Genomic DNA, 27936 nt, shown 5'->3' with positions numbered 1-27936 from the left:
TTTTTCCCCAAAATGACCTTTGTATGATAATAGATGACAATTGTACCACCACAGAATTGGTTAGAAATGTTTTTATTTCAAAATGACCTATAGAACTTTATCTAGGCAAGGTCTGGAACAGATGAGTAATCGCTTAGTTTATTCCTAGGCAATCAGTCTCTGTCCAAATGAAATGGTCAGACAGGAATGCTGGAGGATGACGAGACTTCGTGTCTATCTCCAAGAAGCCTCTTCTGTGTACTTGAAACTTCACCTTTGAATCTAATATCAAAGCTGGGTTTGGTTATTTTTGTTTTGTTTTGTTAAAAATAATTTTACACTATGAAGAAACAGTACTGCGAATCAAGGACTCCTTTCCTGGCAGTAAGGTCCAGCAAAACCTTCCCATAACGAAGCAAACCCACTATGCCTATCTAAGCTCAGGAAGTCTGCTATGGCAGAGAGCTGGTCTCTCCTAGGCCTTTGCTCAGGACCCACACATCAGACACTCCTCTCTGTTCTCCAAAGAGCACACCATGGCTGCTGTGTTCCGCTCCTTCTCTTCTTCCTCCTTCAATGTCTTCTCCCTGTCCTTCAGCTTTTCCTTGTTCAGAGTGAACTGGATTGGATTAGCTGCAGGCCTTGTCCTTAAATAATACATGCCGGTCTTCAAACCCTACAAGGAAATACAGCTATTAGGAAGAATTCCGGGACAGTAGAGTCAAGAGCTTCGTTCAAAACAATTCTCATGTGATCAGTTACAAAATTTTTGAGACCTTTAAATATATTCCTATAAACCAAATTAACTTTTTTAAACTTGCAATTTTATCTATTCCATGTAACATTCTGAAAAATGCTTAAATAGCTAAACCTTGGAATTTTTGTCCCTAAAAGAGGATTACTTCTTGGAATGTCAAATATTTTTGTTCAGTTGTATTTACTTTGATATGTGTTACTTCCAGGTTTGTACAAAACAATGTTACTGCCTTGAACTATAACCATTTTGGGGGATGAGATGGTCTCAACAGAATATCAAAACTTCACCAAAGGTCATCCTGTCCAGTAATCCCAGAAGCAGACAACAGCACAGTAATAAATAAGAGTATTGGGAATACTATGCTAAGGTGTGTTACTGTTGTTTATGTTGCATTTGTTTAATTCTGTGAAGCTGTGACTCTCTTTTTTTAATTTATTACTTTATAAATAATACCAATCAAAATTTCCACTTCCTCCCCTCCCACTTCTCTCCTGCTCCCCCTCCAGTCATGAGAGAGGGCAAGGTAGTTGTGACTCTTTACCTGTGTAGATCACCTGATGATCTAATAAAGATCTTAACAGTCAACAGTGAGGCAGGAGAAAGGATAGGTGGGTTGGCAGGCATAGAAGCCAGAGAAGAAGAAATATAAGGGGGGAGGGGGGCAGTCATCCAGCTCTACACAGTACTCCACAGAGTAAGAGTAAGATTTACAGAAGTTAGAGAATGGGAAAGCCCCAAGGCAAAAGGCAGAAGAAATAATATAAATTAAGAAAAGCAGGCAAGAAACCAATCAAGCTAAGGCTAGACGTCTCCTTGTGTGATTCATTTGAGAGCTGGGTGGCAGCCCCCACAAAAGAGTCCAGCATCATCCTACTACAAGAGAGTCAATCTGTAATTCCATAGAAAGGTTCTCACATATCAGGGAATAAGAATATAGAGCAGAAGAGGATTCCAGCACTTTGCAGTTGGCAACAGTGTAACCTGGCTCACACACTCTGGATAAAGCACCCATTCTTATGAATTAGTGGATTAACAGTGCAAGGCTACTCTGGAAAAGGCACACAAGATGGTCTTTGTAACAGAAACAGAGGTCAGTAAAGAAGAGGGCAGTGGAAGAAAGAGAAAGGAAGGCTTAACAAAAGTAAGAGACAGAGGTCCAGACAACTGGAGCAAGTCATTGTCCTAACAAGGAGTTCATAGGTCCAGTACTAACTGAGGAGCTATGGACAGTGGACGGTTTCTTGGAAAGAGAGAGTCAACATCCCAGTGGATGGTCCCCCATCCAATACAAATGGGAGTTGGTGGGTTATTTACAAACAAGAGAAAGAGGGCCAGGTGTGGTGGCGCACACTTTCAACCCAGCACTTGGGAGGCAGAGACAGGCGGATCTCCTTGAGTTCGAGGCCAGTCTGGTCTACAGAGCAAGTTCCAGGACAGGCTCAGAAAAACCCTGTCTTGAAAAGACAAAAAACAGAAAGAAAAAAAGAAAAGGAAAAAAGAGAGAACATTAAGTTGTGGGAGTTGGGTGGATCTGGGAATAGTTAAAGGTGATTATGAATGATCAAACTACATTGTATGAAATTCTTAAAGACTAAGAATATAAAAGACAAAGCCAGGATGATGACTCAGTAGTTTAAGAATACTCCAGAGGACCTCAGTGCTCAGCTCCCAGCTCCCATTATCAGGAAGCTCACAACTGCTGAACAGAAACAAGAAAACCCAATGTGAAAGTCTGATCTGGCATAATGATGAGTGGTTACTCAGGTTTAACACATTTGGACTTCAAGCAAAAAAATACAAATAGCAATATGTAAAAGGTAACTAGAGCAGAAACTATTCCAATCCCCCAATATCCCAAGCTGGCAAAGCCCTCTCAGAGTGGCCAACCAACCTGCTTCCAGCCGTAGAAGTGCATACTCGTGAGTTTGCCATAGTTGGGCTCAGCAATGTGGATGTTTAAAGACTGGCTTTGATCGATGAAAGCGCCTCTCTCAGCGGCCATCTTGAGAACAGTCTTCTGAGAGATCTCCCACACCGTCTTATAGAGCTGCTTCAGGTCATCAGGAATTTCTGGTATGCTCTGGGAAAGGAAAACCATGTGTTGTTGTAATTCCAATTAAAGAAAGCAATATAACAAACAGGCTAACAATGCTTGCACTGATGTTTGGTTTGGTGTCCCTGCAGTTCTGACACCGCAATGCAGTTCCTATCTTAATGGTTTTAGCAAGTTTGCCCAAACTGCTTATCCCCTGCTTAGAAAGGCAATAAAATCTCATTTAATCAACCAAATATAAATTTGATGTAGTGATTTAAAAATGAGCTGGCTTATGGACAAAGCAGTTACTGTTTTAAATGTATTTAAGAAAGAAATGGGGACGGGTGGTGGTGGTGCATGCTGGGAAGCAGAGGTAGGTGGATCTCTGTGAGTTCGAGAACAGCCAGGGTTACACAGAGAAACCCTGTCTCAAGGAAAGAAAAGAAAGGAAGGGAGGGAGGGAGGGAGGGAGGGAGGGAGGGAAAGTAAGAGTTAAGCTAATATACAGCAGAAACACAAGTAATCAGGGCTTTCAAGACACACAAACCAAGGAAGCAGTAAGATAAACTACTTTAAACGCTACAGATTGCACTTAGAGACCAAGTGATTTTCTTAGGCCTACGACTGACTGAATTGAAATACACACCTAGCTGGTGCTACAGTTTCTGCCATGAAAATCTGAGAGTTGGAGGGGTATTGCCAAGCTGGTGTGCTTAGCCAAGGCGCCCATCTACACAAATGCAATCACTTTATTGTTAAGCACTAGCTGAGTACCTTTCTAGCCTGCTGGTCTCAGTCCCCCATATTTTTAAAGTTTAACTCCAATTTCAGGATTTTAAGAAATCTGTAGGACAAATTCCAACTACCTGACATTCTTATTTACTTGGCAATAAATACAACCCAAGCTTCAAGATTTTAAAAGCTCCCCGATTGTGCAGAAAAATCAGGAACTAATGTTTTATTGGAGAAACACTATGTAAAGATGTGTATAAAACTAGCATAACAATGCAGAAATGCAGACACATTAAAACAGTCTGTGTGGACTGTACTGCCTGGGAGAAGGGAGACGGCACCGCAACGTGCAGCTTAGAAAGCACACGTCATTTCAAGCCTGTACCTGGATGGAGCCATTGCATGCAATAATCTGGTTTTTCATCTCTTCGTTCCATAGGCCCCGTTCAGTAAGATCTTTCAGTAAGTGAGGATTCACAATCTGATGAAAAAAAACAAAAGACGTGAAGAAATGAAATAACACTGTCAGGGCCTAGAAAGGATCCCAGGCTTAGCTGGAGCTCAAAGTAAGACAGCTGAATTACTTATTAGGTCCCCTAATAAACTCCACTGTTTTTTGGTTTCTTGTTTTTTGTTTTTTTTTTTTAAACAAAACCGAGAGGATCATTGCACCACACAAAGCTACCTCCCTTCTAGGTCTTGACATCTATCATTAAAGAAACAATATATTGTAGTAATCATTCTACAATTTATACACACATGTACATCAGATACATCAGATCATCAAAGTATTTGTCTTGGATTTTTGTAAACTAAAATTTTTTGAAGGTTTTGATTGTATGTGTACATACACACATAAAGGCCAGATGAATGAAATCCCCTAAATCTGGAATAACAGGTGGTTGCAAGCCATCCAGTGTGGGTGCTGAGAACCAAGCTTGGGTCCTCTGCAAGAACAGCACATGTCCTTAGACCCTAACGGCACCTGCAGGTATGCATGCACATAATTGATTAACAAATCTTAAGTGGCTCAGGCTGTAAGGCATGTACCACCAAACCTGACAACCTGAGTTTCTCCCTGGAACTCATATGAAGGACAGACCCAGGAGCTGTCCTCTGTCCATGTGCAGTTTGTCCCGCTCCTCCCCCAAAAATGTTTTTAAAAGCTCAAGAAAAACATAGTATTTGCAAAGAAGAAAAGAAATAACATTGTCTAAGCCAAGAAAGTTTATATAAACTGATTCTTCTTTGGTTTTCTTACGTGATCACACAGTAAAAACTTCAGCAAAATAACTAGAAATGTAATGTCCCTATATAAACAAAACTTATTTCAAGACCTCTAGAAACCCATTTTTTTTTTAAATTAGTAGTTTTCAACCTTGCAGCACAAAGAATTACCTGGGAATTTACAAAACAACACTGATCTGACCAACAGAAATTCTCATTGGTAACCGTGTCTGAGAACCATGCATTCCGACCTCTTTGCTTAAGACTATGTCTCAGGCAGCTCAAACTACCCAGGAACTGGCTATTTGTCACCAAAGATGACCTTGAACTTCTGATTCTCCACCTCCAAGTGCTAGAATTAAAAGCATAACCACCATTCTTGACCCGAGAACTACTCTAAAATGGCAAGAGTAAAAAGTGGGATGGGATGGGATGGGGGGTGTTATGTAGCCTAGGCTAACCTAAAGCTAGAGTGCCCCCTACCTCAGTTTCCCAAGTGCTGGGATTATAAACACAAGCCACCATACCTGAGTAATGACATTTCTGTGGGCACCTTTAATATCCCAACTAAAGCATGAGAAGTAGCATATATGGAACATGCAGGGAGTGCTCATACCTATAATTCAAGTACTCAGGAGACAGAGGTAGGAGGCTCACTGCCAGCCTGATTTACATAGTGAGACTTTTCAAGAAACAGAAACAAAAAGTAGGCATTTGTCTACTCTGACTCAGCCAGGCATGGTGGTGTGCACCTGCAATCCCAGCAGCTGAGAAGTGGAGAAAGAAGGAGCTGCTTGAGGTCATCCTCAGCTGCGGGGTAGCTCGAGGCCAGCTAGGGCAGCTACACTCATACTGTAGCTGGTCAATGGCTGTTTAAGATGAGGAGTAAGTTTTTATTCTCAGCTTTCAGAAGAGCTCCTATAAACCTGGGTGTAAAGGTCTCACCTGAAATTCTCCTGACAAGACCCTGCGCGTGTAGATATTACTGGTGTAAGGCTCAATGGACTCATTATTCCCCAGAATCTGAGCAGTTGAAGCAGTAGGCATTGGGGCAATAAGTAAGCTGTTTCTTATACCATACCTTAAAAGAAAAAGATTATTAGAGGTTAGTGCTAAAGACAACGTCTGCCAAGGCAGCTACTCTCCAACACTGCAGCAGACAGAAGCTGAGCATACCACCAGAGGCATGCAACTCACAAACTGACTTCAAACTACAGGAGGAGTACCGGTCACAGCAGGAGGCACTGTTCCACAACAGACCTAGAACCAGTGTAACTGCTAGCAAGCCTTATGAAGTCCTCACTTACTCCACTTGTTCTGGGCACTCGGGTTACAAACAGTACTCAATGTACTATTTTGCCCAGGTAACCTGAACTCAGTCATGAGTCCATCTGGATCCTGATGGCACAGTCATTCAATCCCACTCATCTTTACCATGTGCCTTAATGATCAGGGCCCCTTCCCACCATGCCAGGAAAGTGGTCAGGACTAGTCATGTATCACAACTCTCCGCTATCCTGTGTGAAGGGAGAAATTATACTCAGAGGAAATCTAAATGTCCCCTACTACCAATTACTAGTTTCTAAAAAATTAATTTTTTCACTTTTTAGCACCGAGAATATTTAAAGAACACACTATTTAACATTCTTAGAAATCTTCATAGTTTAGCCTAGGATACCAACTCCCGGGCCTACAAAATGGCTCAGTGGATAAAGGCATCTGCCACCAACCCTGATTACCTGAGTTCAACATACAGAACGCACATAGTAAGAGAGAACCAACTCCTTCAGGCTGTTCTCTGACCTCTATGCATGAACCAACATACATGTATGCACACACACACACACACACACACACACATATATACACAATAAATAAACATTAAAAAATGTATAGACCAACCTCCATAGCATTTTGCTGCCCAGGTGGGAAACAAACATAAATGTCAAAACAAATACTTGTTCTTCAAGCATTAACAGTGACTCCCACCATTACACATACTGTCTGCACTGCCTGTATTACCTATGTTCCTCTAATACAGACAGCCTATCCTTCCTACATTCTACCTGTTGATCCATATGGTGCGCAGCACTGAGCAAGTCCTAAGGGGTCTGTACAATGACATTTGCAATCTCACTGTCACCTTCTAGACGTAAGGCATGAAGCAGAACACCTGTTTTCTCATGTCTCCACCTCCTCACCTGCAAATCCCAGTATCATGCTCATAGACAGGAGATTGCTATGGTCATACTTGCTAGATCCCAACTATAGAATCATCTGTAATTGCTGAAAACATTTAGAAGATCTTCTTTCACTAGAAGATCTCCAAACCAACTTCAGAATCTCTCAAGTACTAATTACATTTATATAATCAAACTGTATGTGTTTGTAAGAGGTCTAGAAAAACACATCAACAATAAATAAGGCTTATCTCTGGGGAAAGGAATAAACCAGATTTCTGTTTGTTTTGTGGCGCAAGCAGCTGACAGAGTATAATGAATAGTTTTATTACTGTATTTAGGATAGGGCGTGGTGGTCTTATGTTTGCAGTCAGTCTGAAATGTGGAGTGAATTTCTACTAAAAATACAAACAAAAACCAAACCAAAACAAAAAAATCTCCAAACTATTTATAAGCCCAGTGAATTAAAAATGTAAAAATAAAAAAAAAATTTTTTTAAAGTAGACCTATTTGGGCCAGGTAGTGGTGGCACACACCTTTAATCCCAACACTCTGGAGGCAGAGGCAGGTGGATCTCTGTGAGTTTAAGGTCAGCCTGGTCTACCGAGTGAGTTCTAGGACAGCCTGGGCTACACAGGGACACCATGTCTTGAAAAAACTAAAAGTTATAACAAAACAAGAAATTAGCTAGCATAGGTGCTGAGCTCCTCAAACAACATCAGCTCCTACTGAGAAGCCTATGGTGTGAAAGGCTTTCACTGTGCAGAGCAACTCAGAGGACTATTTTCTCGTATTTCCCCCTAAAGCCATTTCTGTGAGATAGGTCACAGCCCTGATTCAAAGTTATAACAGCATATATACTCCTGAAGAGCCAGAAAGCCCCAGCCTCCTGGCTTTCATGCTACTTTATACATCTTTACTTACTTTGCAATCTTCTCTTTGAGAAGCTTCCAGTCCCACAGGTCTGTAGGAGTAACATCCCACATATCATACTGAAGAATCTAAGAAACAGCCCATGTTTATGACGTTACTCTAAGGCAATTTAAAACAATGACCAACCTTTCTTTTTAAAAAGGGTAACTACCATATCCCCACATTAAGAAATATAAGCTCCTTGGCTGAGTGGTGGTGGCTGGTGACACACACCATTAATCCCAGCACTCAGGAGGCAGAGACAGGAAGAGTGAGTTCGAGGCCAGACTGGTCTACAAAATAAGTTCCAGGACAGTCAGGACTATAGAAAAACCCTGTCTCGAAAAAAATAAAAAGGACTATCAGCTCCAGTGAGTCTCCTGGACAAAGTTCCATGAAGCATTAATGATCAGAAGCAGCCTGGGACCTTGTCTCACCACATTCCTGCAGATCTGCAAACCAGGAAATCTTAACATTCATGAGATGGTTTGAGATACATTCCTAGCCAGGTGGTGGGGGCACGGACCTTTAATCCCAACATTCGGGAGGCAGAGACAGGCAAATCTCTGTAAATTCGAGGCCAGCCTGATCTACAGAGCAAGTTACAGGACAGGCATCAATAACTACAGAGAAACCCTATCTTGAAAAACCAAAGGGGGAAAAAAAAGATACATTTCTTTTATAAAACATTCTCTCTCTCTTTTTCCTTGATCTGCATACTTGGCTAAGAATATCAAATTTCAAATAACTATACACTAGACTTTCTGAGTATCAGAATAAATGTAAAAACTGAAAAGACATACTACTGATGACAAGGGCAGCATGGAAAACAGAATTCTAAGATGGCTCCCCAGATTCTAGTCCCCAGGGTCACAAGTCATGGATAATCGATGTCTTCTACTTGAGTGTGGACAGGACCTGGGAAACATCATAAATGTCCTACTGTCTCTTGCAGAACAGTGATTGCTGGATTTAGGGTCCACCTGAACACATCCAGGCCTCAATAATCCAAAACAACCCCATCTCGAGGTCCTAAACTAAATCTGTAAAAGCCATTCTGCAAACAAACGCACTCTCCCAGGCTCCATCCTCTGAGGAGGGGCCATTATTCCGCCCATTACTGTACTCACAGACAAAGGGAAATCTCAACTGTATACTTACTCCTTTGCTGACTGGAGAGCCCTCATACGTTTCATAGGGTCCACATTCCTTGGCTAGGTCACAGCTGGCTTCCAAAGCTCCATAATAAATAGTTTCAAAGATTTGCTTATTCAATAACTGGGCTTCTGGGCTTTCAAAGGGGTACCTCATTAGGATGAAAGCATCTGCTAGACCTTGTACCCCAATTCCAATGGGCCGATGGCGTTTATTTGATAACTGTGCCTTTGTGTGAAAAGATTTGGGGAAAAAAGAAAAGAAAACATCACTGAACACAAAAGGTAACATCCTACACCACTGATACACGTGACCTCCTCCTTTCCATTCTCTCACACCATTCCAAGGACATCCATCTAAATTAGAACTTGCAGACCAAGACAACTGTCCTCCATCTTGGATTCAGTAACTACCAATAAGCAGGGACATGTAACCATACCTCTGGGATAGGGTAGTAGTTTATATCAATTATCTTATTCAAATTTCGGACAATGACTTTAGTTACTTCAGCCAGTTTCTCAAAGTCATATGTGTGTTCTGGAGTGACATACATATTTAGAGCCAGAGAAGCCAAGTTACAAACAGCAACCTGCAATATAAAGATTCAGAATCACATACTTTTAGTTTCTTCTCTTTGTATCAGTGAGATCATTACAGCCTTCAGAACTATCAGATGTGAACACAGACAACCACCCCCGACACCAGTGCTGAGAGAACCAAACTCAAGGAATTTATCAGTCTTTGCTGGGTAACCTCTTTACAACTAAGCTAAACCCCCACCCCTAAAACTGGGGTCTCCTCATCACTTCTCAGTGTATTTCTGACCTACCACCATCAGCTACACAGGGAATTGACTGGTCAGAATGCTGGAATGTTCTTAACTCTTTGATGTATGCCGTTCCCCATTCTCCCAGGTGGCTAAATTCTTATTTTTAAAATACAGCTTAGTTTAGTTTCTGGGTTCTGTTTTGTTTTGTTTTTCTTTTTCTTTTTTTCAGTGCTTTTTTTCAGAACAAAATTTCCTTCAACCACTTCAAGTGAATCCAAGCGAGGGAGTCACAGTTAGTAACTACCTCTACGATTCCCTCAGGGTGCAGCAGCGTCTCCGCCTACCTCATCTTTGCTGGTATACTCTACTATTTCTGTACACAGGTTGCTGCATTTGATGGTGCCCAGGTTCTGCTGGTTGCTCTTCCGATTACAGGAATCTTTGTAGAGCATGTATGGGGTGCCCGTCTCTGTCTGAGACTCAATGATGGCGTACCAAAGCTGCTGAGCTTTCACAACTTTGCGGACACGACCCTGCTTCTCGTAACTGAAAGACAGATAGAATTATTCCAACATTCATACCCTGGGAAGAATACATGAAAATATAAAGTTATGTAGATTCTCAAAGCTTTACTGAAGAGGACAAAGGGAGTGATATTCACCTTTCTTAGAAGGCTGGTTCTATTTATTTCTTTATGTGTGCCTGTGCAGGTGTGTGTGAGGGAACATGCCTATGGGCACATGGAAGCCAGAGCTGGACAAACGGGTATTTTCAGGATGCCTGACTTGTTACCTGGGGGCTGAGATCCAAAGCAGGGACGGCCTTAAGACTGCATGAGCTGAGACCACCAGAAAACCAGCAGCTTTAGATTCCTTCAAATGACCCCACCAAATCAATAGCACTTATCAAAATAAAAGGGAACAAGAGCCATTATCAAAGCCATGGCACTGCTTACACTGCCTCTGCCATGCCAGCTGGTCAGTTTGACTGTTGTTCAGTCTGACTGCCAGCTGCTCAGTCTGACTGCCTGTTGTTCAGTCTGACTGCCTGTTGTTCAGTCTGACTGCCAGCTGTTCAGTCTGACTGCCTGATGTTCAGTCTGACTGCCTGATGTTCAGTCTGACGGCCTGTTGTTCAGTCTGACTACCTGATGTTCAGTCTGACTGCCTGTTGTTCAGTCTGACTGCCAGCTGTTCAGTTTGACTGCCTGCTGTTCAGTCTGACTGCCTGCTGTTCAGTCTGACTGCCTGTTGTTCAGTCTGACTGCCTGCTGTTCAGTCTGACTGCCAGCTGTTCAGTTTGACAGCCTGCTGTTCAGTCTGACTGCCTGCTGTTCAGTCTGACTGCCTGTTGTTCAGTCTGACTGCCAGCTGTTCAGTCTGACTGCCAGCTGTTCAGTCTGACTACCTGCTGTTTTTCTCAAACTGTAGCAAAGCTGTCATTCAGCTTCAAAGAAATAAAAAACCAAAATTCACTACTGTGCTAATTTTAATGAATTGTCAACATGTGTGTCCTAGTTACTTGTATTTTATATTATCAAAAGTACTATACTGGGCCAGGGAGATGGCTCAGTAAGGAAGGGTACTTGCTGACAAATCTGAGACCCTGAGTTTAACACTGGGGACCATCCAGTGGAAGGAGAGAAGCAACTCCTGCAAAATGTACTCTGACCTCCACATATGCACTGCGGCACACTTGGGGCCCCAATCCCAAAATAATTACATAAATGTAATTTTTTAAAAAGTACTATGCTATAAAATAACTCAGCTAGTCTTTAATCTCAGTTTTTATAATAATCAATTAAAAAAATTACCAAGCACCCAAATTTTAAGAAGATAATAATTTTGGTGAAAAAGTCAAGAAACATCAAACAAAAACCAAATTAATAATTACACTCTCTTCTAGACTCTTTCAAAGATTTCTAGAAATGAACTAATGATTAAATATTTTTCTCTTGGGCTGGAGAGATGGCTTAGTGGCTAAGAGCATTGCCTGCTCTTCCAAAGATCCTGAGTTCAATTCCCGGCAACCACATGGTGGCTCACAACCATCTGTAATGAGGTCTGGTGCCCTCTTCTGGCCTGCAGACATACACACAGACAGAATATTGTATACATAATAAATAAATAAATAAATAAATAAATATTAAAAAAAAAATTTTTTTCTCTTTATCCAAAGGCAGGGCTCAAACTTGGTGCCTCACAACAGAGTAGGCAAATGCTCTTAAGAGTCTCAGTGTTAGCCCACCATAAACACATTTTGATATCTGGATACCCTGAGAAAGAGAAACCATGGCTCAAACAATTATAACATTAATATTTTTCTCATACCTTTCATATAACTTCTCAAACTCCTCTCCCCAAACCTCATCCAGACCAGGACACTCATTTGGACACATCAATGACCAGTCCTACAGAGAAGTAATACCAGCTATGAGAAATGTCATACAACCAGCCCAGCCCATTACAAACGCTCCAAGAAGCGGGCTTTCATGGAAATTGGGTATAAAAGTAATAATTTGGGGGCCCAAAACTGTGCACAGGTGCCAGCCCTCTCACCTGGTTAGTCTCCACTCGCTTCATGAAGAGATCCGGAATCCAAAGTGCAAAGAAGAGATCCCGGGCTCGCTGCTCTTCCTTCCCTGTGTTCTTCTTCAAGTCAAGGAACTCAAAGATGTCTAAGTGCCAAGGCTCCAGATAAATAGCAAATGCCCCAGGACGCTAAAGGTAAGAAAGTTAGCATTCTTATCTGAATCAAAATAAAACAAAGAAGCTTCAGATTTTGCAAAGAACTTTTATGTCTCCTTTCATCTTTATTATGATCAGTGAAATAAGTAAAAGTACCCTCAAAAGTAAATATTAATATTTTTCTTAAAATTTTAGGAGTAGAACTGAACTGACATAGAGAAAGCTTAGGGGTTGGAAAGATGACTGGCTCAGTAGTTAAGATCATTTGTTGCTTTCAGAGGACCAGAGTTCAGTTCCCAGCACCCACATTAGGTAGCTCACAAGTGCCCATTCCACTTCCAGGAGATCTGACACCCTCTTCTGGCTGCCACAGGCATCTGCATGCAGGCGTGGACACACACAGCTAAAAGAGAACATCTGGAACAAGAGTGATTTGTTCCAGGTGGCTGTGAAGCACAGGCAGAGCAGAGCCCTTCACACCAGTGAAGCACAGGCTCTCCTCACTGCAGCGCAGAGCCCTTCACACCAGTGAAGCTCAGGCTCTCCTCACTGCAGCGCAGAGCCCTTCACACCAGTGAAGCTCAGGCTCTCCTCACTGCAGCGCAGAGCCCTTCACACCAGTGAAGCTCAGGCTCTCCTCACTGCAGCGCAGAGCCCTTCACACCATGACCAGTACACGAAGGCCACGACAAGTTGCTTTAACTTTAGCAATATAACAAGTGCTCTTAGCTAAGGAAAAAGACCAAGCAGCTGGGTGACACATACTTGTAACCTCAGCACTTGGGAGAGAAAGGAAAGAGAATCAGGAACTAAGGGCCAGCCAGGGCTACATGAGAACACCTCAAACAAACAAACAAAAAACAGTGATCTACCTTATGAAAGTTGTCAAAGTTCATTAGATAAAAAGATAAAACAGCCAGGGATCAAGTATGTATGGGTGAGACTATTAGCAATGACTGAATGCAAAAGTACATTAGCAAACATTCTGGAGTACTCAAAGTGCCCTGTATCTTAACTATGTATGGCAGTTATTCTAGATGTACTTTCATTAAAATCCATTCAACTACATATTAAGCAAGCAACTACGTCTCTTTAATTTTATTAAGTAAAAAAAAAAAAAAAGAATCACACAATATTCAAGACCAATCTAGACTGCACAGCAAGTCTGAGTGAGGTCAGCTTAAGGTTACAAAATAAGATTCTGCCTTTTAAAAAGAAGGCATGGTATTTAGAAAATTGGGGGGGGGGGGCGCACTGGAGAGATTCGAGCTCAGTTCCCCCCACACACACTGGTTGGTTCACAACCACCTAGAGCTCCAGCCCCAAGGATCCAATGCCCTCTTCTGGACTCCATGAGTACCCACTTGTACATGCTCACAGAGATATACACATGCTAATCACATAAAGAATAAATCTTTAAAAACAAAGTAAAACAATATATGACTGAACCAACTTTCACAGCTAAAGACTTTCAGTTCTGATCTCCAGCACTTGCCAGTAACAAAGTATACCTTGTTTCCGCCTTGGTCCACATATCGAGCTGTGTTATTATACACTCTCAGCATCGGTACAAGGCCATTCGAATTGCCGTTAGTCTGAAAGAAAGGTCAAGAATAAAGGCATCTGGATGAGACAAAGGGCTCTACAAGGAAAAAAACCCCAAACAGTTCAAAGTAAAAAGCAGTTCCGGATCTTCAGTTCAAGCAGCGACTGATTTCTAAGCAGCCACCTATGAGGTTTACCTGCTCTCCATCCACACCTGAGCAATGAAAACATAATGCCTAAGAGAAGAATCAATACAATATCACTAAGTTATATGTTCAGCTGCTTTAACACAACCCTAATATAGAATGAGATAGAGTAAGTCAAAAAATTCCAAAACCAAGGTAATGAAATTTAAGTGCTAAAATTTAAGTCATTAGATAAAAATATACTTTGAGTACCTTAAAAGAAAAAACATCAAGAAAACACATACAATGATAGCATTTTCCCCACTAAAGAATTCAAAACAACTTGGCACACACCTTTAATCCCAGCACTCCAAAGGCAGAGGCAGGTGGATCTCTATGAGTTCAAGGACAACCTGGTCTACAGAGTGAGCTCCAGGACAGGCTCCAAAACTACACAGAGAAACCCTGTCTCCAAAAACCAAAGCCACATAAATGAGGGATGCAATTACTGTTGCTTTAAAAAAAAAAAAAAAAAAAAAAAACAACCATAATTCTAAAATCTGAGCTAAAAAAAATACTCTAGAGAGCCAGGTGGTGGAGGTGCGCATCTTTAATCCCAGCACTTGAGAGGCAGAGGCAGGTGGATCTCTGTGAGTTCAAGGCCAGCCTGGTCTACAAGAGCTAGTTCCAGGACAGGCACCAAAGCTACAGAGAAACCCTATGGGGGGGGGGGAGAATCCTAGAGACTATCTCACATAACCTAACCCTCCAATGACAAACCGAGAAGTAAAATGACTCTGCCACTCACAACTAGGTGTTAATTAACAGAAACCCATGCCTACCCAACGCTAGCATTATCATGCCCATGACTGGCTTTAGGTCATACAACTAAAAACTTACCCCAGCAATGTAGCTGCCAGTAGCCCGAATACAACTCACAGCAACACCAATTCCCCCAGCAGACTTAGAAATCAAGGCACACTGCTTCAGAGTATCATAAATTCCTTCAATGCTGTCATCTTTCATACTCAAAAGGAAACAACTGTCAGGAGAAAAAGGGACAGCTCAAATAAGGCCATCAGTGAGTCACGAAAGTGGCTACACAATCTGGACAGTCAAACCAAATGAGGTGAAACCTATAAAGCTCCGAAATGTTTTCACAAGAATATAAAACACCAATATATTCTATTATTTTAAACTAATCTTGCTACCTAACTTAGACATTAAGCCCAGAAGAAAGTTTTATAGGTAAGCCTAAAATATCAGTCTGATTTTTACCAGACTACACTTATGTGCCAGAATTAATTTTCTCAAACAAATTCTTACACATAAACTAGACTTTTCTAATTGTTAGTAAACCACCAGGAAAAAAAAAATGAAGGTTTTTTGTTATTGTTGTTTTTGAGACACGGTCTCTCTACATAGTCCTGGCTGTCCTAAAACTTATTATGTAGATCAGGCTGGCCTCAAACTCAGAGCTCTGCCTGTCCCTGTCCCCAGAGTGCTAAGATTAAAGGTGTACACTACCATGCCTGGCCCTACAACTGAAGTATTGTTGAATACCTAATGATCAGTCAATTATTTAACATGTACATTAAAAACATAGTTCGCGTGCAGTCAGTCTTTCTTTAGAGATGGCTCCTCTACCTGAACTCTGGATCCATCTCATCACACTTCCTTCACCACCCTGAGTGTTAAAATACTCAAATAGATTCAAGTCACTGACTTTCTATAAAACACTCAGGTATTCAGAAAGATTATACACATGCATCTGCAAGGCACCTACCTCAAGAAATAAGATGCCACAGAGAACCCAATTTCAATTCCTGTAATTAGTTATCCTTCTGAAGTTATCCCTTAACTCAATGTTCTAGCAATTCATTCCTACAATACATGTAGGTTTATTTTCCTGTTTGTAAAGCAATCCGTTGTTTGAGTATCCCATACGTTCACTTGTTGCTCTTCTAAAAACTGTTCTATTCTTTCCTCCCTCCATTTATTTATTTACCTACTCTCTTAAAAGGGTACTGCTACACAGCCCAGGCTGACACTGAATTCAGAAAATTCTCGAACAATTGAGTGCTAGGACTCAAACTGAAGACCTTACACATGCTAGCAAGCACTCTACGACTGAGCCCCAACCCTTGATGTTTGGAGGCAGGGTCTCCCTGTACAGCTCAGGATGGTTGTCAATTTGCTATGTAGAGCAGACTGACCCCAAATGACAATTCTGTGTTTACCCTGAGATCACAAGCACACCCATCATGCCTGGCTCTTAACAGCAAATCTTAAATTTTCCAAATGCTACAGCTCAGAATAAAAACTAATTTGTTGGGCTGGAGAGATAGCTCAGAGGTTAAGAGCATTGCTTGCTCTTCCAAAGCTCCTGAGTTCAATTCCCAGCAATCACATGATGGCTCACAACCACCTGTAATGGGGTCTTGTGCCCTCTTCTGGCCTGCAGGCATACAGACAGACAGAATATTGTATACATAATAAATAAATAAATATTTTTCAAAAAAAACTAATTTGTTTACACTGAATTATATTAAAGTATTTTGCTGAAATCTCTAATTTTAATCATTTGTCCATAGGTACTTTTGAATTCTTCATGTAAAAATCATATCTGTATCTTATTCTTCCATTTTCAATTATTTCTTTTTCTTATCTTACAATGCTAGCTCAGGCCTCCACTACCACACTAAAAACAGTGATAGAGACAAGGGTATTGTTTTACTTTTAGATTTATTTTATTTCATGTGTATGAATGAATATTTTGCTTGTATGTGTATGTGTACCACACGCATGCCTGGTCCTGTGGAACTGAGTTATAGACAGTTACAAGCCACCATACGGGTACTGGAGATCAAAGGCAGGTCGACAACTAGAGCCGCAAGTGCTATTAACCTCTGAGCCATCTCTTCAAGCCCAGATCTAAATTCTTAATGGGCATCTTTTACCAAATTAAGGTTATTTTCGACAGCAATTTTGCTAATGAATTTTATTCTAAAACAACAATGAAGTACATAAATGTTAGTGCAATGAGGTGTGTATACAGACACTGGCATATTCTTCATCCCTAAGACACAGAGGGTTTTTTCTCTTACTTACTCCAGACACTTTAACTGTGATCCCTTCCACAGTCAAGGGCATCACCAGTAATCCTGCTATTCTGCCCATCAACTCAGGAACTGTCCTTAACCCAGATTCAGAACAGCACAAATCCCATCAATTTAATTCCCATGTATCTTAGGAATGTGCCTTTCCCAACCTCTACCTTCACCTCATTAATCCTTTCACAATTTTTAAAATAAATTAATTACTGCAGGAATTTCTTAACTAGCTCCAGATACTTACTAATCATTTTAACAGTGCTGAAAACTCTTAACCCAAAGGTCTTGTGCATGCTAAGCACATGATCTACCACTAAACTATGGCCTATTTTTTACTTAAAAACTACTTTCTTGAAATACAAATGACATACAATTCCCTATCAAAAACATTCTGTTGAATGGCACCTAAAACACTCAGGTGCAGAGCCACCACCCCAGTCTGTGACGTTCTCACTAACAGCACTTGTTCTCTTCCAACTTATTTACCTAAGTCAGAGATTGTTCCAAATGCAAATTATTTCATTCATCACAGTAGGCAATAATTGAAGTTTTTGTTTATTTTTAATGTAATGAACCACCTGGCTTTTTCTTATTTCCCTAGTCAAACCATTTATAAAAGCAGTTTAAGGGCCATAGAGATGGCTTGGTGGTTAAGAACACTGGCTGCTCGTTCAGATGACCCGGGTTCAATCCCTAGCACCCACATGACAGCTCAGAACTATCTAACTCCAGTCCCGGGGATCAATGCCCTTTCTGATCACAGGCAACAGGCACACACATGGTGCACATACATACAGACAGACAAAAACATTATCATAAAAAAAAAAAACTTTAAAAAACAACAGCAGTGAAACATAGTTTTAGATGATACGTGCCTGGACAGCTGTGGACGGTTGGTCCCAGCGTTGAAGAGAGTAGGAGAGGCATGAGTAAACCACTTCTCAGAAAGCAGGTTGTAGGTTTCAATTGCAGCGTCGATATCTTCTTTGTGAATCCCCACAGATACCCTCATCAACATATGCTGTGGTCTTTCAGCCACTGAAAGAAGGTAGGAGTTTTCAGATAACGGGACATGTCAGAATAACTAGGCTCAAACATACCCAAGCAAAAACTTAACAAACAAGCAACACAATTCATAATAAACCAAAGTTTAAATGTCATTTAGAGATATTTTGTTGCCCTTACCATGTGAGAATCCCCAGAACCATGAGCTAAAAAAGTTTCTATTCTTTACAATAAAACAACAAAAAGGTTATTTGGAAGGCTGTAAAGTGGCTCAGGAGGTAAAAGCACTGTTGCTAAGGCTAAGAACTGGGTCCCACACTGTGGAAGGGAAGAACCAATTCTTCTCAGTTGGCCTCCAACTTCCACATGTACATTATGGCACAAGTACATATCTCTCCCTTCCCATACCTATGCACACAAATAAATAAATGTAATAATTTTTAAATGTTTTGTTTGCATATGAATGACTATGTACCATGTGCACACCTGGTGCCCAGAGACCAGAAGAGGGCACTGAATCCCCTAGAGCTGCCATTACAGACAGTTGTGAGCACCCAGACTCTTAACTGCTGAGTCATTTCTACAGTCCCAAAAGCAATAAATGTTGTAAAATGTTATTTTGATTCTAAATAGAAATGTTAAGACTAATAGTGCAAAGCCCTACATTCAACGTAATGAACAGAAAAGCTACCACACATTTTCATTTCTTACCTTTTCCATTGATCTTCAGTAAATAGGATCGCTCCAGTGTCTAGAAGAGCAAAGTCAACAAATAATTCTCAAGTTTTAAAATACATAGCAGACATACAATTTATAGTAAGGTCATCTGATGAAATCTCTCAAACTTATCATTTTTTTTTATTGGTTTTTCGAGACAGGGTTTCTCTGTGGTCATCATTTTAAATAAAAAGAACAATATTTACCATTTCTACCTGCAGTCTAGAACATTATCACTTAGCTGTTCTGCTGCAGCAAAAACTATATACAAACTCCTGAGGAAGGCCTGCTTGCATACAACAATGCTATAGGCTCAGCAGCAGCAGCAGAGACATCCTAACATCTGTGCGGTGCTTTTAAGAGACTAGACACTGATCCAAGCAACATGATCAGCTCCAGAAGAGACATGTTGACTCTTACACTATCCTCATTCTAAGGGGCTGATCGCACAGCTTATGAACAAGAACCGGGAGAGCTGAGCCCAGCTGGTCTGAAATAAACAGCCCTGTCCTTAGTCACTACGTTAGTAAGCACAAACACTTCTCAGAGTAGGGAGTCAATAATAGGTATTGCAAAAAATAGTAGAACATAAAGTAATTGTGACAGATTATCCAAGTAATTTTTAAAAATAACCCAGAAGTAATATTTGGAAAGTCTGAAAGCTATTAATGAATAAGCTGTCTTTGCTTAAAGTTTCACCACTACCATAATCCTACCATAACCAGGTGCATCCATGTTGATTTCATCAAACATGAACAAAACCTTATACTTCCAGGTTCAAGGAGGAATCCTCACATATTTGAGACCCATTATTTACTTACCTTAAAGCCAAAGTAGTTATAAGAGAAATCTCGGTCATAGATAATGGCAGAATTCAGGCGCTGAAGGAAATCAAAAAGAATCCATAATTAAGATAATAAGACTTACTTTCATAACTTCTAATGTTTTTAGCTGACTCCAGAACTAAAACTAATATAGGATACCAAAGAGATAGCACTATGTCTACTCTCACAGACACAAATCTCACACACTGAGAGGCAGGGGGTGGGCAGCATACGAACTGAACCCCAGTAGACTTTTTAAGACAAGCAGGAGTGTGCTAGAGGCTGAGTGACAGGGCACTAGCATGCACAACCCTAGGCTCCATCCTTACCACAAAAAAATTAAAACTTTAAAACATAATTATTTAAAAACTAGAGAACTTACACTAAGTGATTAATTTCCAAATTTCCCTTATGTTTGTATCAATCTGAAAGAATATGAGCATGAAAGTGACTATATGATCACCCTTAAACAGGCTTTCTATACTAGTAAATAGTAAAATACTGGTACCACATATTAATTCATTTTTAACTTTATTGCATGTGAGTATACTTATTTATTTAAATTTGTTTGTTTGCTTTTTCTTTTTTTTTTCTGAGACGCGGTTTCTCTGTGGAACCCTGGCTGTACTGGAATTCACTAGGTGGACCAGGTTGACCTTGAACTCAGAGATCCACCAGCCTCTCCCTGGGATTAAAGGTGTGCTCCTGCCTTTATTTATTTTTGAAACAGGAACTTGCTACATACCTCTGACTAACCTAGACTCACTAAGTAGACCTATGGAACAGTCCTGACTCTTCCTCCTAGGGTCATAAGAAAGCACCATTTCCAGTTACAAATATTTGTTTTGACAATGAACCCACTTTAAACTGAACAAAATAATATGTATTACAAACAAATGCACAGTAGTTTATAGGCTTTGAAAATTCATGGTTCTTCAACAGGTCGAAAACAAATTACTATTGTGGCAGTAAGATTTTATAAAATTGGTCACTGTTAAAGAGGTTCGGTAGGTTATAAAGCCACTTAAAGACAATAATAAAAGTGGTCACATCAGCCATACTATCTGAAATCCTGTTCCTTCTTCTGTCAAACTTTGAAGGGCGATTTTGTAATCCAAACCAGGCATGGGCTAGACTGATCAGTGAAGAACTGGGGTACGAAACTATGAGTATTTGTTTATCTTCTAATATTTACTTTTAGGCTTAGGTTTTGCTACTGTTACCTGTTTTTAACTTATTTTCAAAACTATGCAATGGGCCAGGTTTGGGGGCTCAGTCCTGTAAAAGCACTCAGAAGGCAGAAGCATAGAGGACGGCTGCAGGTTCCAGGTCCACCATGGCTCCAAATTCAGACCGTGAAGAGAGGCTAGAGAGGACTCTGTGGTTAGGAGGAGCAGGGTCCACTTCCCTGCACCCACATGGTAGTGCAGAACTATGTGTAACTGGGGCTGGAGAGATGGCTCAGAGGTTAAGAGCATTGCCTGCTCTTCCAAAGGTCCTGAGTTCAATTCCCAGCAACCACATGGTGGCTCACAACCATCTGTAACGGTGTCTGGTGCCCTCTTCTGGCCTGCAGGCATACACATGGACAGAATATTGTATACATAATAAATAAATAAATATTTAAAAAAAAAAAAAAGAACTATGTGTAACTGTAGTTGTCACAGGGATCTGAGAGCCTCTCCTGACATCTGTGGGCACCAGGCATGCACATGGTGCACATAAACACACGCAAGTAAAACAGTTATACACATAAAAATAAAATCAAAAAATCTTAAGGAAAAAGGGGGCGGGGAAAAAGACTTATAAATAACATACAAATGGCTGCTTTAAGTCTCCTTAATAGCTAGCACATACTTAGAGAACTAGAAAACTGATTTCTACCAAAACACTTACATGGCTATCATACCAGGATATTTACGTATTGCAGTGAAGATGGAAAATAAACTTTCATCCACAGAGGGATTCTCATGGGCACAATCAAAATAATTTACAAAATGGAATGCTATGCAACTGATGACAGGATGAGGTAAATTCATAAACGCTGACAGTTATGAGCTATAGTTCTAAATAGCAACAGCGACAACAGTAAGCCCAATACAGCACACACACAGTGAAATGTTCTAAAATGCTTAAATGAAGTTGCTTTTACTAAAGAAAACCAGGATCTAGAGCAGGACTGGTTTTTATATACACCTTTTGTAGTGTTCAAATGTTCTTGATGAACGCATTTTGTTTTGCTTTGCTTCTGTTTAAGACAGGGTTTCTCTGTGTGGCCTTGGCCATCCTAGAACTTGCTCTAGAGAATAGGCTAGACTTTAACTCAGAGATTCACCTGCCTCGGCCTGAACACTGGGATTAAAGGTGAGCAAGACCACTGTCCGGCCTTAAATGCATTATTAAATTAATTAATTAATTCCCACCAGAAAAAAAAAATGTTGTACATACATCCTTATTGGCCATAACAATATCCAGGGTTGAACTGGCCACCATGGGAGAATGCTTGCCGTTGTGTGGATTTATGTAGTTGTAGAGATCCTCCATCACATCTGAGGAAAGATAAACAAGGAAAGCCAAACTGCTAAATGGCTATTTTAAAATAATGACTCTCGATTCTTGTTTTTTAATACCAACCTACTTCAGCGCCTAGCAGAGAAAATACTCAACAAACATACCTCTGTTGAGTACCTATAGCATAACACATTACATATAAAAGAAACAGTCTTTAAAACATAATGAATATAAGCCCTTATAGCTTAACAGCAACTCCTAAATGGCTCTCACACACAGCTAAAAACAGGGTGCAGAAGGAAATTACCGTCACTTTGTGACACTTTTTTTTTTTTAATTTTTTTCAGAAAAAAAACTTAGGTCAGCAAGATTGCTCAGCAGGTACAGGGATTTGCCAGCAAACCCGATGACCTGAGTTCTATCCCAGGGACCGACTCCCACAAGTTGTCCCTGGACCTTCACATGCATGCTGTGGTACACATTTGCCCACACATGTGCACAAACACACAAAATAAGCAAACATAATTAAAAATTAATTTTAATAAATTAAAAAGAACAGAAACTCTAGCCAAAATGATGACATATGCCTATAAACCCAGCACTTGGGGGATAGAGACAAGAGAATCAGGAGTTCAAGGCTGGCATGGATTACAAACTGAGTTTGCAGGCACCCTAGGCTAAGAGAGACCCTGTCTCAACATATACCACATACACACACAATTTCACATACACACACATTTCACACAGCAGGTCAGCCACATGGAGAAATAGGAAGTTCTAGTTCCTGCTTTTTAAAATAAGATGCAATCTTTGAAACTTATGTAATATTATCCCTATAATTTTATGACAATATTAAACTCTTTCTACCGCTGTTACTTCAGACATACCACTGAACACTTTCTTTGTTTCTTTGTGCAAGTTAGAGACAGCAATCCTTGCCGCTAAGATGGCATAGTCAGGGTGCTTTGTAGTCAAGGTCGCGGCCGTCTCAGCAGCCAGAGTATCTAGTTCCACTGTGGTGACTCCGCTATACAGGCCTTGGATTACTTTCATGGTGATCTGAGCCTACAAAAATAAAACCAACAGTTATTTGAGCTTTCCCCCAAAAAACAAGAGCCTCCTTAAAAGAGCACTTAAGACAACCAAAGTCTTAACATAATCTCCTCATCCTTATCCCAATGTAAGAATCCATAAACCAACAAAACTACCAAAAATGTATCCTATACATATACAAATGAATTAAGTGTCACTTTTCAAAAAAATGCCAGCGGATGGCAGAAGAGGTGTGGAACAGATACTCTGGGGCCGAAGTCACAATTGAGTTGTCACGTGGGTGCTGGGAATTGAACTCAGGTCCTCTGGAAGAGCAGCCATCGCTCCAACCCCCACCCCACACACTTCTGTTTTTGAGACAGGTACTCTCACTGATCCTGGAGTAGCACACCAGCCAGTAAACTTCAGGGAGACCCCGTATCTTCCTTCCCACAGGCATGCGCCATCACATCTGACTTCTCCATGCATGCTGGGGATCCAAACTCAGGTCCTTATGCTTACAAAGCAAGCACTACCAACGGAGCCATCTCCCCAGCGCCTATACCATACACTGTTGGCATACAGACATGTGCACATGCAGGTGCATGTGGAGGCTAGAGTCAACTTGAGATCCACCTGCCCCTGCCTCCCGAGTTGAAGTTTTTAGTTCAGTAAAGACCATTTAAATTTTAAAGATAAATAATACCAAAAGCATACTTTAGACTACATGAATAGCTTTGTATTTTGTTTTTTGTCCTTGTTTTCAGACATGTTCTTACTACCCTTGGCTAGCCTGAAACTAGAATAGTTTTTATAAGTATGTTTTAATTGAAGCTGATTATAATTTTCTCCCACGGTAGTAAGTATAAATTTACAAAAAGAAAAAAAAAACACAACAGAAACCTCACAAGCACACAGCACACATAGTCAGAGGAGCCAGCATAGAAAGTCTATGGATAGAGGCCTCACTGTAACAACTGCCTTCTACTTACAGATAGTGTCTCCGAGTCTGGAGCTTGTCATTTTATGTGCGCCCAGGATCTGACCCTTTCTGCATGTGCCAGAGCTCTGATTACACACACTGTTGTACCTGGCTTTTCCACATAGGTGTTGAGATCCAAATTCAGGGACTCATGCTTATAGAGCCCACCAAACATTTTAAAGAAAAATAAATTTAAGTTGTGTTTACTTATTTACTAACTGTTTTAGAAGCAGGTTAACTAGGAAAGCTGGCCAAAGCATGTCTCCTTCAGAAGTGATGTGAGAGAAGTAGGCGGTTACATTTATAACACAGCTAAGCCACCGGGCGATGGTGGCGCACATCTTTAATCCCAGCACTCGGGAGGCAGAGGCAGGTGGATCTCTGTGAGCTCGAGGCCAGCCTGGTCTACAAGAGCTAGTTCCAGGACAGCACCAAGGCTACAGAGAAACTCTGTCTTGAAAAACCAAAACCAAAAAACAAACAAAACAACAAAAACCACAGTTAAGCCAGTTTGCTCCTGATTGCTTTCTTGACTCAACAGATAAGCAGGAAAGCAAAGAAGTCCATATAGCTTCTGGAAGTAATCAGAACTCAGAATAGTATATCATCTATGTGCCGAATATAACAGCATCCAACAGACTTTTTCAACAGGATCCACCCTGGGAAGCTAGTCCATCTCTGCATGTGGACATATGTTTTTAGATGAGGCAATAGACTAAGATTCAAGAAACTCTACCTGGTTCTCATTACACTACCATTCAATCAGCCCCCTCTGCTCTCTTATCTACAAAACAAAGAAGATGAAATAGGACGAGGTCTCAGATTCATCCCAATATTAACATTTGACTATTTTAATTACTATCTAGAAGTTCAAAATGTGTAGATTTATAAAATTTTAAAGTGTAAAATTATTTTCTCACTTTGGCTACTAACTAAACATTTACCAAGTACTTAATCACATAAATGTCACACTGTGGCTCTCACAAGAATTCATGAGGGCTGGAGGATTGGCTCAGCAGTTAAGAGTGCGTACTGATGGCACACACCTTTAATCTCAGCACGTGGAGGCAGAGGCAGGTAAATCTCAAAAGTTCAAAGCCAGCGTGACCTACAAAGAGAGATCCAGGAAGGCCAGAGCTATGCAGAGAAATCTCATCTTGAAAAACCAGAAGAAAGAAGAAAAGAAAGGGGCTGGAGAGCACTGCCTGCTCTTCCAAAGGTCCTGAGTTCAATTCCCAGCAACCACATGGTGGCTCACAACCATCTGTAATGAGATCCGGTGCCCTCTTCTGGCCTGCAGGCAAACATACAGGCAGAATACTGTATACATAATAAATAAATAAATCTAGAAAGAAAGGAAGGAAGGAAGGAAGGAAGGAAGGAGGAAGGCTGCTCTTCCAGAGGAAGAAAGAAAGAAAGAAAGAAAGAAAGAACGCTGCTTTTCCAGAGGACCCGAAGTAGGTTCCCAACACCCACACGACAGCCTATATACTCTAGCTCCACAGGATCCGGTGACACTCAACTGCAAGACTTGGACCCATCAAGTATTGCACAAGTGGATGACCGACACTCAGGGCCCTTCCCTTCACTGTCCAGCTAACGGCTGCTGGAGGGGTCAAATTCCTCAGCGATGCAATCACTGGTAAGTCGCCCTTGCTCAACCAGGTAAATTAAGCCCAGGGTCCTGCTCATACAAGTAGCCCTAATTAATTTTAACGAGTGGGGACAGACAGGGACACAGACAGACACAAACACGCAGAGTACTAAAAGGACTTATGAAGAAGTTTAGTGGGAAGGAGATAAGAGGACACTGGGCAAAAGATAATAAAAACATATTTTATATATGTACGTATAAAATTGTTAAGAGCATCTTAAAAGTTAAGAATAAGATACATCCACTCTTACTACTAGATGATGGAGATACATGTGTGGCTAGAGAGGAGAGGAACACAGGCACCAGGACAGGACAGATGAGGTGCCTACACAGGGTAAGATTAACGGCTCCCTCTGTCCACATTCAGAATTCTCTGAAAAGTGAAAGCTCAAAGGACACATCTGAGTTTCGGGCAACAAATTCACATTTACCACTTAAGTATAGTGTTAGTGAAGGTCTACAGATTAAGAGACACAAAAAGTCACAAGAGGGGAAGAATCTACGATATAAATATACACACTATATTTACTTACAGGATCAACAAAGTCCATATTGAGTCCATAACAGAGTTTCTGGATTCGTGATGTAATTTTGTCAAACATAACTCGCTCTTGGCGGCCATCTGAAGAATCAAACCACAGTTTGCACTAGCAGTTACTAAGATGGGAATATGAAAGAATCGAGTGTAATCAGCTTTTGAAACTGACCAGAAAGAAATGTTAAGAGATCGTCTTTGGGGTCTGCAGAGACGGCTTGGTGGCTAACCTTGTCAATTTAATTGGATTAAAAGTCACCCACCTCAGCATTTAGGAGGCAGAAGCAAGCAAATCTTTGTGAATTCAGGGCCAGCCTGGTCCACATAGCCAAAAGTGTTCAGCCACCACTAACTATATAGTAAAACCCTATCTCAAGAAACAAACGACACACAAAAAAACCCTCCAAAAAAAAAAAAATTCAGGGGTGGAGAGATACCACACTCCCACCTCCCAAAAGACCAGAAAAATGACTGTGGTGTCCAACGTCTTTTCTTTTCTAATTTCCAGGTCATCAACTTCGTGCTGTTTGTTTTTGTTTTAGAAATTTAAAAAAAAAAAAGACTGACGAAAGTGTTATCAGCTATATAAGTTTCAACTCTAGCCTCATCAATTACTGGCGGGGTGGGGGAGTGCTTTTCGTCAGTCTCTGAAACGTCTTCTGCAAAATGGAGCCAAAAGCAGCTGCGGATGGCGACTAGGAACAGCAGTGCTCGGGGACAAGCCCACACGGGAGTAACTGTGGAGGGCGCACCACCACAAAGGCCAAGCGAACCCGGGTACTCAGCGGGCCGAGCGCGCTGACAGGGCGGGAAGCCGCGGCGGGAAGGGCGGGAAACGCGGGGCGCCGCGGAGCGGGCGTGAGTGACTGAGGTGCTGCAGCCGGGCGGCCGCTCTCCCTCCTCACCTCGCTTGATCACGTGCATCGCGCTGCCGGCTCGGGTGCCGAGGGTTTCGAGACCGATCTGCAGCTCCGCGGCGCTGATGGGCAGAGCGGCGGCCGAAAGTGAGCGCTGACTCCCAAGGAACGCTCGGCGAACGGACTGAGACTGCGCGACAGACAGCACTCTCCACACCGCCAGGGAGGAACGAAAATCCGAACTCCTTCCCGCTCCCGCCACCCGTGACGTACAACGCAACGCCGCGCGACGGAATTCGAATGACGTTCTTGACGCTTCCAACGCCCGGAGCCGAACGCAGAAAACGAGTAGCGGAAAGTCAGCGTGCCCTTCCCGTGGTCGCCATATTGAGTATGGGCAAAGCCCCGGAGTCTGCGCCTCTCTCCCGCTTTGGGTAAAGGCGGACCTGGCGGGAACACTGTTCTGCCGCCATATTGGGTGTGGGCAAAGGGAGTCTCCGCCCACAAGTATTTTTAAATTTCATAACAAAAAAGTAACTACCCAGAACACTTTTTTTTTTTTCCTGTTTTACATTCTGGCAACCCCAAGATTTCCATCCGGTA

General features: G+C 41.4%; 1 protein-coding gene across 1 annotated transcript; it reads right to left on the bottom strand.

Annotated features, from left to right (window-relative positions):
• Positions 1-56: 56 nt before the first annotated feature.
• Rrm1 (ribonucleotide reductase catalytic subunit M1) lies at positions 57-27715 on the bottom strand. Its single transcript, XM_041676545.1, has 19 exons — positions 27382-27715; positions 26475-26563; positions 23161-23338; positions 22211-22311; positions 19760-19819; positions 18933-18972; positions 18092-18254; positions 15004-15145; positions 13945-14028; positions 12305-12466; positions 12077-12156; positions 10091-10292; positions 9417-9566; positions 8984-9205; positions 7835-7911; positions 5676-5811; positions 3889-3984; positions 2628-2816; positions 57-655 (listed from the first exon to the last, which is right to left on the bottom strand). The coding sequence occupies exons 1-19, from the start codon at positions 27398-27400 to the stop codon at positions 467-469; spliced, it is 2379 nt and encodes a 792-aa protein (XP_041532479.1). The 5' UTR covers positions 27401-27715; the 3' UTR covers positions 57-466.
• Between the last annotated feature and the right edge of the window lie 221 nt (positions 27716-27936).

Source organism: Microtus oregoni, unplaced genomic scaffold (assembly GCF_018167655.1).
Source record: "Microtus oregoni isolate MIOR12 unplaced genomic scaffold, Mior012 000027F_ref0000203, whole genome shotgun sequence".
Classification (NCBI taxonomy): domain Eukaryota; kingdom Metazoa; phylum Chordata; class Mammalia; order Rodentia; family Cricetidae; genus Microtus; species Microtus oregoni.
This window is presented reverse-complemented; position numbering and strand designations above follow the sequence as displayed.